Source organism: Gopherus evgoodei, chromosome 5 (assembly GCF_007399415.2).
Source record: "Gopherus evgoodei ecotype Sinaloan lineage chromosome 5, rGopEvg1_v1.p, whole genome shotgun sequence".
Taxonomy (NCBI): Eukaryota; Metazoa; Chordata; order Testudines; family Testudinidae; genus Gopherus; species Gopherus evgoodei.
In genome coordinates this window covers 46088086-46102244 of record NC_044326.1, presented here as the reverse complement: position 1 = coordinate 46102244, position 14159 = coordinate 46088086, and the positions used below count along the sequence as shown (strand labels likewise).

The 14159-nt window shown below is 40.1% G+C and overlaps 1 protein-coding gene across 13 annotated transcripts in view; it reads left to right on the top strand.

Moving 5' to 3' along the window:
* The window catches only part of APBB2 (amyloid beta precursor protein binding family B member 2), a 315643-nt gene that overhangs the window by 164053 nt on the left and 137431 nt on the right, over nucleotides 1-14159 (top strand). For 2 of the 13 annotated variants that reach the window (XM_030563663.1, XM_030563662.1), the window contains exon 1: nucleotides 8464-8678. The exons of the other annotated variants lie outside the window; for them this stretch is intronic. In XM_030563663.1, the coding sequence (XP_030419523.1) occupies nucleotides 8615-8678 (64 nt within the window). In that variant the 5' untranslated portion in view covers nucleotides 8464-8614. Of the gene's footprint in view, nucleotides 1-8463; nucleotides 8679-14159 lie in introns of those variants that run through there. 13 annotated transcript variants of the gene reach the window in all.

The window sequence follows — 14159 nt, the reverse complement described above, 5'->3', positions numbered from 1 at the left end:
CTGATACTATAAAAAGGGCTCACTCCAGTCAGACAGGAAAGAGCCAGTGGCAAGGAAGTGCGGCTGAAGGGCTGGTTACTGAAGACACCCTCAGACCATCGTTAAAGGAGCCTTAAGGTAAGGGTGAAGAAGGGAGAAGCAGGAGAGCTGTGGGGAAGTGGCCCAGGGAAATGTAGCAACTCTGGCAGTGAAAGGTTGACAGCCAACAACTGCTACCATTAGGGTCCCTGGGCCGGAACCCAGAGTAGAGGGTGGGCCCAGGTTCTCCCCAACCCATCACTACAGGAACATCTCCTGGGAAGGGAAGTCAGGCCCCTGTCAGGACAGGAGGCTGAACAGAGACTGTGGGAGTTCTTTCACCAGCCTCCTTGCAGGCCTATGATGAAAAGAGCTCAGTAGACTGTAACCCTGGCCCTAGAGAGAGAAGGGGTACGTGGAGGGTCACAGCGAGCCACTGAGGCTAGCATAAACCACCTAGAAGTGCAGGACCCACGGGAGCATGATCAGAGCTCTGCAACACTGGTAATAAGATGTAGGGTTGGAAGTTCCAGATAGGGCAAAGCCAGGAAAGCTGTAGCTGGCTTGAGGAAGCAACTGTGGGGGGCAAGACTACCTCATAGTCTTGGGAATAAAGAGACAGTTCAAACTTTACCTGATTCCAGGAGAGGGAAGAGACTGAGTGGAGCTGGTGAAGGGTGGAAAAGCTGTACTTTGCATGGAAACTTCAAGGTGGACAGAACTTGGGGTAGAGGTGCTGTATGAAACTGGAGAAGAAGTGGATTTATACTGCGTTTATTTTATATGAATAAACCAGACCCCAAGAAGGGGTTCTGTTATTGGACACAAGCATTTTGTGAGTTATTGAGGAATCCAAGAAGGGAAACTGAGGCAGAGCCTGACGAGCTACCCCAGCCATGAGGGGGCACTCAGGGGGAAGACAACCATGTTACAGTGTTTAATAAGGGTTTGTCAATATAATTTACTATAAATTGTTTTATTTTATCAAATGTAATAGGGTCAGATAGGCATATAAACTAGCTCCTATGAAGTATGGAGACAGAGCCTCATATTTATAAAATTATAGTACTAAGATGAGAGCAAAAGAACTAAGCAGATTTAACACAATAGTCTTTTTAATGCTGGATGGATGTATAGAAGATGATGAATTACTCCGAGTTCACTTAATACCAAGAGCCAGGTATATGCTATGAGAGAAGTTTCTAATGGAGGTTTAAACTGAGTGCAATGAGATACTCGAAAATAAACTTCCAAGTTACCAACATCCCTCAAGTTCTACAGAATATCCAGTCTCATCTCCTTCTCCCCCAGTCAAAATCTTCCCATATTTTCAAACACACATTCTGCCACCCAAATTCCCTTCTGTAAAACACATCTCTTTCACGATGCCTTTCAACAGCAAACATACAGCGACAGCAAAATGCATGTGTAATATAGAGCATGTTACCATACAGAAAACTGCATGCAGCTGAAGTTAAGTTCCCTGTCAAATCGGAAGACAAAATGAGTAAAGGTAATAACAAACAAACCTCAGAAATTCAGGGAACAAAAAGTTGAGATTGCATTTAAGAAGTCCCTCAGATGACCTTAATTACCTGTCTCCGTAGTACATCCTTCCTTCTTTGTATGTAGATTATTGGAAATGTACTGTATGAAGTATTAGCTTTACTGTTTGTTTCATGCATTCATGTCTCAGTACTGAGTGTAGTGATTTGTCGTCAGCATAACTTGCTCTTTTCACTTAGTACTGTAATAGCATGATGTGAGGTGCTGTGGCTGCCACCAGGAATCCCAGGGCCCTCCAGTATGCTATCAGTCTAATGCAGATGCTGAGTATGACACTTAAAAAAAGTGATGAAGCAGGGCAACCAGTCTACACTTAAAAAAAACTAGAATGTCTCATTTTTTATAATTATTATTTGTTATTATTTATTATTATTTATTACTGATCAAATGAAACCAGTTTTGAAATAGGAATGGATGAGGTAGTGTGTTCTTTCTGGATAAGAAAGGGAGCCATGAAGACCCTTTGTGATGAAAGAGAAGATGGCTGTATATAGTGCACTCTGCAAATGGTGGTTGGTCTTGTCCACTGCATTGGGCCTGAGGAAGTCTGGAAACAGTTCCCAGTACAGACCCAGATTTCCTTTGTGACCTTGGGCAAGTCATTGTTCCTGATGTATTAAATGAGAATTATACTCCCTCACCTTCCAGGGTTGTTACAAGGATAAATTTCTTAATGTGTGTGAAGTGCTCAGTCATATGGGAGCCATGTAAATATTTTGGCAGATAAAATACTTTGTATGGGAGTAATGCTAAAACTCTCTTCATGCCTCAAAAATGTGTTAATTGCACCAAAAGCATTAAAGAGAGCGTGTAAGTTATCATTATTTTGACAGAACTATAGTTTACAGACTTTAAACTGAGAATAGTAGCGTGAGGAACTTATTAGCCTTGTGTGGCCTTCTGTTAGACCTCAGCCTGGTTATACATGGGATTCTCTTAACTCAGAAAGGAACTAAACTTGAACAATGGAGATGACAGTTGCTGCAGCAGATTAGAAGGACTATATATGCATAAACCTAGAGAAGCATATAGCAACAGTGCCTGAGAGATACAAAACAGTTATTGCTGCCAAGTTTTGCTGTACAAAATGCTGATTTTAAAAAAAGTAAAACAGATTTAATTTGAGACTTAAGTTATAATTCAATTTTATGTTGTATTTTGAATGAATCATAAAAAAATGTGAAAAAGAAGCTTGTTCTAATGCATTTGCACATTACTGTAAATGGACCTGTCAGAATAAAGCAGTTTTAGTTCATCCATCATTCGAATTATGTCTTTGCACCACTCTCAACTGTCCAGCTTCACTGCCCTTTAATTAGCTGAATTCAGTATGTACAGAAAATGCTAACAAGAATCCCCTTAAAATGCAGCCATTCATTCTGAGGTTTCATGCAATTGCTCCTCCTGAGAAGCACCATCTAGCATTTGCTTCTCCATACTGTGCTCTTCTGAGGTCAGAGGGATATACAGTTTTTATGCTAGCAAAATTCTCTCCTAATATCATTTGTCCAATATCTCACTTTAATGTAGATTTTTTCCAATTTCAAATTTTCATCCTAACTTCCACCTCAAAATTGTCAATTTCTCGAGTTTGTTAATAATCAAAATGGATTTTCAAGAACTTACTATGTTCCTATTATATTTTTCCCTCTTCCCCCTAATTAAATGGGAATTAAATATGACTTCACTGACTTCAGTAAATACTAAACATTGACTATCCTTCTGTATTCTCTAAGAGAGGTTGGTTTTTACTAAAGAAACTGTGGATCCAGAGCCTGTTGTTGCTCTTCAATATAAGGGTTTTATGACATATATTTATTATGGTGAAATTAGGACATATGTTATATCTTTTAATATCTCATGTTAAAAATAAGTAATATGGCAATGGGCTGAAGGTAACTCAACTACATGTATTTACAGTCATTCCTAGGCAAAGCAGACTTTGTACTGAAAAAGGCTACAGTGCAGGAGATCCTGAACTCTGTAGTGCTTCAGTGTGTGAAAATATCTCAACACTTGATAATTAAACCTCACAATACCACATCTGGCACTTGGGAAACTGAAGTGAAATGGCTTTATAAAGGTCACTCAGATATTGTACACTAACTACAGTCAAAAGTTTAAATTCCCTACACAGGTATATTCCAGGGTGCAGAATCTGGTCCCAGCTGTACAACAGAGAGCACCACAATGCACAGGCTTCTCTTCAGCTTTGTAGGCATTCTGTAGCTTGGGGTCAGGGGGACATTCTGTGTTAATCACTTTTGGTTTCTGTCTTTGCAGACTGACGCTTACTATTTTGCTTGCTTGTTCTAAATAACGCTTATGTTGTATCTGAATTGTGAAACACTTTCAAATGAAACTCTTATCAAATGAAACTCTTATCGGTCTCCTAGTTTCACTTACAGCCGTTTTATACCAGTGAAATACCATTGATTTCAGTGGATTTACTCCTGATTCACATTGATGTGAGAGGAGAATTAGGTCCTGTATTTTTATTTGTCACCTATCCAAATAAGCGTCTCTCTAAAATATATTATAATGCCTTGTAGAATCCTGTTCTCAGAGGGGAAAGGAGAGGGCAGAGGCTTGCCTAGTAATTTGTCACACCAAGCTGTAAGAGCAGAAGCAAACTGCTGCTGTTTGTTCCTTCAAGAGGGCACTATTCAGTGGGGGTAGGTACCAGAGCTCACAATTACACAGCAATCCATTTTTTCTGGTCTGCAGAGAAGAACTATATTGTTGAGGAACACCAATTTTGGTCAACAGGAATGAGCTGTGCTTTGGAATACTTTGATGAGAGAGTGAGTATCTTAAAAATGCAACAGCTTCATTCCCAATGAACCTAAAAAAAGTTAGCGCTAGACCCTACTGTTTATTGAACTGATTTTTTTAGAGGAAAATCTTATGCCATCTAGTGGACAAAATAAAGAACCAGCTTCTTAAATAACCATTTGAAAGAGACCCACTAATGTTGATGCTTACATGCTGTAGCAATTGTATTTATTGGCTGAGCAACTATCTCACTTGCTATAGCAAATAATTAGTTGTTTTCTGTGCCACAAGGATGAAGACTATTTAGACTAGGCTACAATAAAATCCAAATCAACAAAATGTGTTTGTGGCAAAACTGAACATTGCCAAAACCAAAGGGTCTGAGAGATGCCTCTTTCGTTTTACTTTTACCATTGATCTTGACCTGTTTTTGAGATTCAAGCAGGAGAATCAAGTCTCTTTGTTAACACTTCTGGTGTTAGAAGGAAGAAAATTTTCTTTCAAAGCAAAAAAAAATTGTCCCTTTTATACGCATTATTTGAGGCCCTGTTTCAGCAAGGTATTTAAACATATACCTCAATGAGGCACATGCTGAACTATACTAGTGAATAATAGCCTGTATTCAGATACTTCCCTCCCCAGATGAGAATGATAAAGGTCATTCTTTTTTAATTCTGTATTTGAACAGCTATTGGTTTGAATTACTAAAAACGCTGTACCTTGAGACTTTTTTGTGCAGACACACCACATTAAAACTCAATTAAAGATTGCTGAGTGAATTTCACAGGTAATTCTTTACATGCTGGTGCTCAGGCAAAGCAAATATTTGTGTGTTTTCCTTGTTCCTTTCCTTTTGACTGTTTAGACACAATAGATTGGCAGAAAAATAAAATATTCTGACATCAAATTACAACAGGAAGATTGTATGTCTAAAGTTACTTGTAATAGGGTGGGGAAATTTATCTGCACAATATGTAAGAGGTGAAATGCCATGGTATTAATTTATCAATATGCCCAGTCTCTTTAATATGTCATAGCGATATATTATGTACCAAATATTTATATATATTAGAAAAATCTAAAATTAATCCTAATTAAGGAGAGAAACTTAATTTACAAACATAATCAGAATAATTGTTCAAAGGCCTGTAGTGATGAATATCAACAGCAAAAAGAAAAGGAGTACTTGTGTCACCTTAGAGATTAACTAATTTATTTGAGCATAAGCTTTCGTGGGCGACAGCCCACTTCCTCAGATGTAGCCCACGAAAGCTTATGCTCAAATAAATTTGTTAGTCTGTAAGGTGTCACAAGTACTCCTGTTCTTTTTGCGGATACAGACTAACAGGGCTGCTACTCTGAAACCTGTCAACAGCAAAGGTTTTTTGTTTTTTTAATTAAACATTTAGACAACGGCTGTGCATTATAACCATTTGTTAAAATAATCTATTAATTTGTTATCCTAATAACTAGCAGAAGAAATGAAAAAACAAATGAAGGAATAAACAAATGAAGAAAACATTTGGTTAATATTAGATGATAATATTAGGTTCTTAGTACCATGAGTTTTGTGACAGATTTTGAGTTGCTCTGTTATAATTTATGAATATTATGTTCCATCTATTTGTCTGATTTTTTGGTAAGGGGGTTACTGTCTTAATACAAGGGGTTAATTCAATCAAGAGCTGGCTGCAGGTAGGCAGGAAATAGGACAAACGCTTCAGATATCAACCCATTTACCCGCCCATAAGGAACTGTGCTAGACTATTTGCATTGATATCACAGGTCTTTACACCACATTGAGCTCAACAGGCCAGTTTGTTTCTCACATACTGGAGTGAGTGGAGAAATAAGCCCCACCTCCACACACTCCCTCACTTGAATTCTCACTGTTGGTGAGATGGTGACAAAGAGAGGGGGAGAGATCCATTTTCCTCCTCCTAGCAGCTTCTTTTATACCTTCAGGAGCAGCTGGCTACTGTGGGTGGTCCAAATTGTTTCCTGGCCTCTGCTGCATATTTGGACCCGGGGCTAAATTCGCACCATTTTCCAATAAAATATTAAATGGAATGGCCTCTAAGGTTTCCACCAGCAGCTTCCCTGTATAAACCTAGCAGGGTTTGAGGATTTGGTTCAGGCAGGGCAAATTACTTTACCCTTGAAGCTTTCACCCTTGTCTTTCTGCCTGCCAGCACCTGCTGAGTTTTCATCACAAGGATTTTACTAAGATGTAGGCAGTGCCAGTGTCCCTCCATCCCTTGAATGTCTCTCCACTAACCTTCTGCCTGGATTGGAGAGCTGGGAGTTCCCATTAGTACAGCAGGAGATATGCACAAATGCCCGAGGAATGAACTTTGCTGCCTGTACATTGTTTGCCCCGGCTGTGTGATTTCCTCCGTCTGGAGGCCAAGTAATAGAGTTATCTCTATACAGTTGGACAGTCAGTTAACTTGTAGTGGCTCACTGTCAGCCCCTGGTGCCTGATCCCTGGGCAGTCTGCCCACTTGTTCCCAGTTCCCTGACACACCTCTACCCCAATATAACGCACTCCTCGGGAGAAAATCTCACCACCTTAGAAGTGAGACCATGTTATATCGGGTTTGGTCCAGTATGGCTTCCCTGGCAGTGATTTAAAGGGCCCAGGGGCTCCCCGTAGCGGCTGGCGCCTCTGGCCCTTTAAATCACTGCCTGATCCCTGCTGCCAGAGCCCCGGCGGCCGGGCCCAGTGCTCCAGCTGCTGCGGGGAGCCCCAGTCCTTTTAAATCACTGCCGGAGCTCTGGCAGCGGGGCTCAGGCAGCAGGGTCTGAGCCCCGCTGCCTGATTTAAAGGGCCCGGGACTCCCCACAGCAGCTGGAGCTTCTGTCCCTTTAAATCATGGCCAGAGCTCTGGCAGCGGGGCTCAGGTGGGGATTTAAAGGGCCTGGGTCTCCTTGCAGTGGCCAGCGCCTCTGGCCCTTTAAATCACCGCCTGGGCCCAGCTGCCCCCGGGGCTCCAGCAGCCGGGCTTGGGCTTGGGTGGTGATTTAAAGGGCCCGGGGCTCCACACGAATTCAGATATAACGTGGTAAAGCAGCAAGGCTCAGGTGGCGCTTCAAAGGGCCCAGGGCTCCCTGTTGCTTTACCATGTTATATCCGAATCTGTGTTATATCAGGTCGCGTTCTGTCAGGGTAGAGGTGTAATTAAAATACCTCAGATCTCTGTGACTTCCTTTTGGAAGTTGTCTTGGAGCTTCTGCTCCCCCTAGTTTGGGATTACTTGATTCTTGTTGCTGGGGTGAACCCACCTGTTCCCCCCCTGCTGCTGTCCCATGCTTGGGCCAGGTCTCTTTGGGCTTCTTGCATCCAGACCTGCTATCTACATATTCATCAGTCAGCTGGCCTGCAGTACTTGGGTCTTCTGGCTTCCGATCACTTACCCACATTCCAAGATCCTGGGGACACAGATTTATAAAAATGTTAACCCAGCCACATCATACAGCTCTATTATGGTAGTGATGCCCCCAGCTTAGTTGCCACCTCCATATAGGTCATCGCCTTTTGCTTTTGGATTTCCCCCCACCCCCAATCTTTCCCTTGGGAATCTGTTCCAATTTAAGAAGCAAGATGATTTTAAATTGTTCATAGTTCACACGGTCTGTCCCTTCTCTATCCTTTTTAAGTCACAGACCTTCGCAAAAGTGTGAAATGAGCAATGGTATCCTTACCCTCCTTAAACTAGGGCAACAGTTCTGTGCCGGTTCGGTTCCGGGGTATTAGAGAGACGAGGTGGGTGAAATAATATCTTTTGTTCGACCAACTTCTGTTGGTGAGTGAGAAAAGCTTGTTGATTCAATAAAAGAGATTACCTCACCCACCTTGTCTCTCTTCTTTGCTTCATGTTTAAAGGCTCGAACCTGCACCTGTTGAAGTCAATAGCAGAGTTTCCATTGACTTCAGAGGCACAGGTCAGGCTCTGTAATGCTCATCCCTGCAAATTCCACTTCGACTACTCTGCCCTGGAGCTTGAACAAATCTTTCTCTTGTGTGCCGTTCAACATGCATGTGACTTGTTCACAGAGATTCTGCAAGGGAGATGAGCGTGTTGTCATGACAACCAGTTGCACGCTGTGAGGAAGGACTGCTGCAAATGACCAGTTTCTGGCTGTTCATTGCTCCTTGTTGAGTAATGTTACCAAAATTAGACAAGTTTTTCTGATTTATAACTACTTGTCCTAGTGACTTGCATTTTTGCTGTATTTATTTCTGAGAGCATTCATGCTTCTTGCTGTGATGTTTTGGAGAGACTACGTGCTGACCATCGTAACTGTGAATTATGAGGGTAGGTGGTACTGTTGATTATACTGTAGCACACACAAAGTGAAGAGAAAATGGTCTGAAATTATGCAGATTTTAAATTTGTGTGTTTGATCACCAGAACAGCAAGTGTAGCAATTTAAAACGTAATATCTGAATCCAGCTCTGTAATGGTGCTGGGTTTTTTTTATATTATTGTTTCTTAATTTGTCTATTGCTTCACCTCAATTATTCCACATCTCTTTTCCCTCTGAAGTCTTCTTTGAACTGCAGTGTATGTGATGGGCAGAAATATGAGTCCATTGAGGGCCAAGTGCTGGCCCCACTGAAGTCAATGGGAATTTGCCATTGACTTCAGTATATAGATTGGGCTCTTGAAACAGATTTGTGTTTTTGTGAATGCATTTTAGCCAAGGTTCAGGCAGGGGGAAGGAAAGTCTTTCATCCAAGATTAAAAACTTTATAAAGATTTTTTTTTCACAATTGTTATTCTTAGTTTTTTCCCAGAACTGTTTATTCCTCATTTCTCCTCCTCCCTTCTGTGTTTTTCTATTTCCACTTCTATGTCCAGCAGGGGGAATAAATAATATCCAAAATTCATTGTATGCGACTTCATTATTTGTTTAATTCCAGCTGTGACCAGTTTTTAAATGGTTGTTTTCCTGGGCTGTCAAAACTTCGGGACAGATCCTGCCCTTAGGTCCTAATGCAGTCCCACTGTTTGCTATCTCTGACAAGGGAAGATTTGCAGAATCTGGTTTTATTCTGCTAACAAAACATTTTTCCAGTTGAATTCCTTCATTTATAGTATGTATCCACCATCTGCTGGAATGTGAACAGCTGTGTTATGAAATCACAGCACTGGGCCTCCAACAATAACATCTTTGAATTGTCCTCAGGCTCTGATATTGGATTTACTGTGGAGAGAAATGAATGGTGGAAGAGAATGGAAGGAGATGACTTAGGGAATAACTATAGGCCAGAATGCTTTACTATTTGTACTTAAAACTATAAACACATCACAATGGGACCAAAGCAGACATGCCAGACCCATGAAAAAAATGCAGAAATTGGGCTTGTTTTTGGCTTAATTGGCTTGTGAGTTGCTTGCTGGCTAGTTTTTGGATTGTAGATTATTGCTTGTTGCTTCTATTTTTTTTTCATTGGTTCCCAGCATGCAGGGGCAAAAGGTGGGCTAGCAGGAGTTGAGGGGGAGAGAGTAAGAGGTGCACAGTGAGTCCACCACAGTCTCAGGCTGCACGCCGGGGAGGATCTAGTCACATAGAGTGTTGGGATTCTTAGGTATTGGCTTGTTTTGGCTGTGTTTTGAAATAGGATTAGCTTGATTTTTGGCTTATTGTGAAAGTCAGGGTGCTTATTTACTGCATGAAAGTTGGCAACTGCAGACCAATTTACATCAGCTTTAGGGCAAACTCAAACTGTTTGTCACAGTTGAAAGTTCTTGATTTTGATATATTTGGTACTAATCAAAGTCAGGCTCAAGTCCTGAATTTCAAATCTATCCCTTTTATTCAAAGTATCCATCCAGTAGAAGGGCAATTATTCTGGTTTGAGGCTGATAGAAGCATATATTTAAGGAAGGAGGGAATTGAGGTCTGTCAGGTCCATATCTTTTGTATAGTAAGTACATTTTGCTATTCAGAAGCTTATTTTCTATATCAATATCATATATATATATATATATATATATATTTGCTTACAAGCCATTTGGTCTCACTGCATTATATTTTCAAACTATTCCTTATTCCAGTAATAGTCTGTGAAAGAAGTCCTTCCTAAGACTAAAGGCCAGATTCTCAGCTGATGTAAATTGGAGTAGCTCCACTCACTGCAGTGGAGCTGTATCAGTTTACACCAGCTGAAGATCTGACGCTAAGCTTTTTTCCCTGCACTTTTCAATTGAGTGTGAGGTCCCTGTCTTGGAAGTAAAAAGGGTCTATTTTTTAAACAAATCCTTGCATGACTTTTAGTTATTTTGAATCTGATAATACAATATAATCTTTTTATCTTTTCTCATGAGATGTAACCATTTTATCAGGAATTAACCTTGTTGCCCTTTTTCAGAAAAGTGGGATCCTTCTTGTTTTTAAGTACGCAGTGATCCAGATGCAACCACACCATGACCTGATATTAGCATACCTTTTAATTTTGAAATCTGCTTCCTTATTTATGACCCAGCACTTCTTTGGCTCTGTGCAGTGGTCCTGTACTGTAACACAGTATATTGTTCACCAATTTCCAGGCTCCTTTTCTAGGTCTTTTCTAACCATTTAATAAACATCTCCCTTTTGTGTAAATCTCTACCTTGCTATTCCTGGCACTGAGAGCAGTATTTCATTCTCTTTTTTTACCCCATCCAGATCTCTAACTACAGATTGTACCATTATTTAATTACCTCCATTTAATGGCGCCAAGCCGTTGAGCTCTATTTTTCATAAGGATTTTTTGTCCATGGAGTAAGTGTAACCCTCTGACCCTATCTCGTGGTCCAGTTTTATATCCCTGGTTCAGTCTGCACACACACACACTTGCTCTTGCTCTCGCTTTAGGTCCCTAAAGACTTTTCTGAAACTGAGGTAAGTCATAAGTTTTGCTTTGTCCATTCTTTGTTACAGATTTCTTTGAAGAAATGTCAGGTTCATCACAATCCATTTAAATTACCCTTCCTGTCTTTTGTTGCATGTCTTCTCATCCCTAATAATTTTTCTAGAATAGAAACTAGCACTATCAATCTATAATTACCAGTTCTGTGGTATCCTCCTTGTGCTGAGTAACGCATACTAATGCTAGTAGTAATATTAGTTCCTTAAAGAATGTAGAGCTAAATCCTATCCTGTCCAGGTGTTGTGCTGAATTTGTTGCAAATGTGGCAAGATGCATTTCTGGCCTATATTGAGAAAATACCCTGAATCAACTAACCTGGCATAACTAGCATTTTAGCCACCTATATTTTAATGTCTGCTCCTGACATAAATATGCTCATAAAGGGAGAAATTTGGATCTCATTTATACTGGTGTATAATCTGGACAATGCTAGGGTAAATGAAATCAGAATTTGGTTCAAAGTACATTAATTACCTCTGCTAATACTTCTCCAGCCTCTTTTGTTATAATATCTGTATCTTTCTTAATTGGACCACTCTTTTTTCCTGTTACAGACAGTGCTAATAAAATATTGTTCTTTCAAGCATTATATATGATCTCTTTTGACTTTTCTCATCTATCATAACCCATTTTGTGCTGTATCTTTGCACTTCTCTCTTTTTTCCCCAATAAGCATTCTGTATATTCCCCCCCCCCCCAATAATATCTAATCCTTTCCTTTTACTTGTGCATTCATTTCTAAAAGGCATGTTGTATGCCTTAACTGATCCTAAACTTACAGCTAATCTACCTTGCCTACACTGGAGAGCATGAACCAATTAAAAGCTTCTGTCATTTGTCATAGTTAGTTTTTCAATTATGCAATCCCACGAAGCATACCGAGCTCTACCTGAGAATGGTGCAAGTCATGGGTCCGGTACTGGTAAATTACGATGTGGTGAGGTATAAAAACTGTGATCTTTGCATGCCACTGGTATACCTCCCACTTTGATCAGTGACCTTGTATGACAGTTTGGTGACAATTGCCATGGAACGAAAGGCATGTTCATGACACTGCAAAACAATGGAGAAGTAAATGGCTCCACTTGCTGCTCTTTTCAGTTTGCCTAGCATGAGAGATCCTGTTATAATTTTGACCTCTGCCTTGTTGAGGCTAAAGAATTATTCATATTATGGCAGCAATTTGATTGTTGTCCCTTCTCTGAAACAGCAATAAAATGCAAGCAATAAAAATACTGTTTTTTCCAAAGGTGGTCACCAAATGCATATGCTGTTTACATTACCATCCAGTTGCTGTTGTCTGTTTTAAGACATTAGCTTTACAGTATTCACCCAGTACTGGATACTAAATAAACGTACGTTGAAATAAAAATTTAATTCCCAAATTAGCTAATCTTCTTGCCAAACTCAGCGTCTAAATTATAGCCCACAGTATTGAATGGAGTTTATTGCTGCTATACATCAGCTCTGTGGTAGAGCCTGGGCAGCTGTAGGAGAGAGTTCTAAAACAGCAATACATTATTTTGTGCAGGCTTGACTATACTTGGCACTTCGAAAATACAAATTGCCTTGTTTGAGGGTCCCTTCCAGCCTAAGGTCCCATGTAAATACAACTATATTTTCAGAATGTTTGTCCTCTTATAACAGTTTATTTGGTATAGGTAATTTCAGAACAGTGATGCTGCAGCTTTTCTGTATGCAACAGAATCTTTCGAGGTGTCACCCACGTGCAGTTCTCATTTATACCGATGACTGAATTAAGGCAGTATTAGTTCTTCCATTATAAACTCCCCTTTTCAGCCATTCATATAAAAATGCAGATATAAACATTTATTTCTGGGTGAAGCTTAATAGAGAGGGTTTCAGAAGAGAAGGTCTTAAGCCTGGCCTACGTGGAACAATTGGCTGGCATCGCTGTTGTGGAATAAGCTATTCCAGAATAGCTCCTCATGTAGAGACACACTGTTCTAGAGTAAAAATTATTTTATTTCAGAATAATTACAGTTATTCCAGAATAACTATGCCGGTCAAATTCCTTAGACCAAGCCTTAATTGGCAGTATTTACTTGGGCAAAATGCCCATTGAAAAGTATTGGGTCCCTATTACTGTGACATGACCTTTCAAATGAATCCACCCACATCAGATCAGCTGTGAGTCTTTAACAATATTGATACTGAAATTGTCAGCACCGGATTTCAGGGATTATAATCCATTGAAATGAATTGTGACATTTCATGCTTTTCTGAGGGTGAAATCCTACTAGAGAGTTTTCAGACCAAGTAACCAGGCTGTACGCTCAGAGCAAGTAAGCAGAACAGCATTGACAGCACTAGTGGATGATGGCTGGTCGGCAACTGTTGTTCAGCTGATAATATGGAATATGGAGAAGTAGTAGATACTCATTGGGGCCAGGATTTCAAATGTACAGATATAGTTTCATTTTGTTTCTCTGCAGCCAGCACTGGTTCTCATTCAAAAGGACACCTTTATAGTGAGAAGGGCTAAAACCTTCCTTGCGAAAGGAATGCTGGAGTTGTACAGAAAACATGCAAATGCCAAGCTCCTTTGAAAGACCCTAGCATGGAATTTTTATAGCATTTATTTATAGTGGCTATGCTTATTGCTTAATCTAATCCAGAATGGATCTTTTTTTTTCTTGCCCTGTGGTTATTATCCTTATCCATTTCATATGGAAGACTTTAGGGAAGAAGTCTCTTTAAGAATATATTCTTGCAGTAGATCATACTGCATGGTAAATAAACCTACCCAAATGCATAGAAGTATGTGTTTACTTCATGGAATGCTTCCATAAATTTCCATCTCTATAGTAATGTCATTTCCTGCTATTGTGAAAACAACTAAAATGGTGCTTGGATTGGG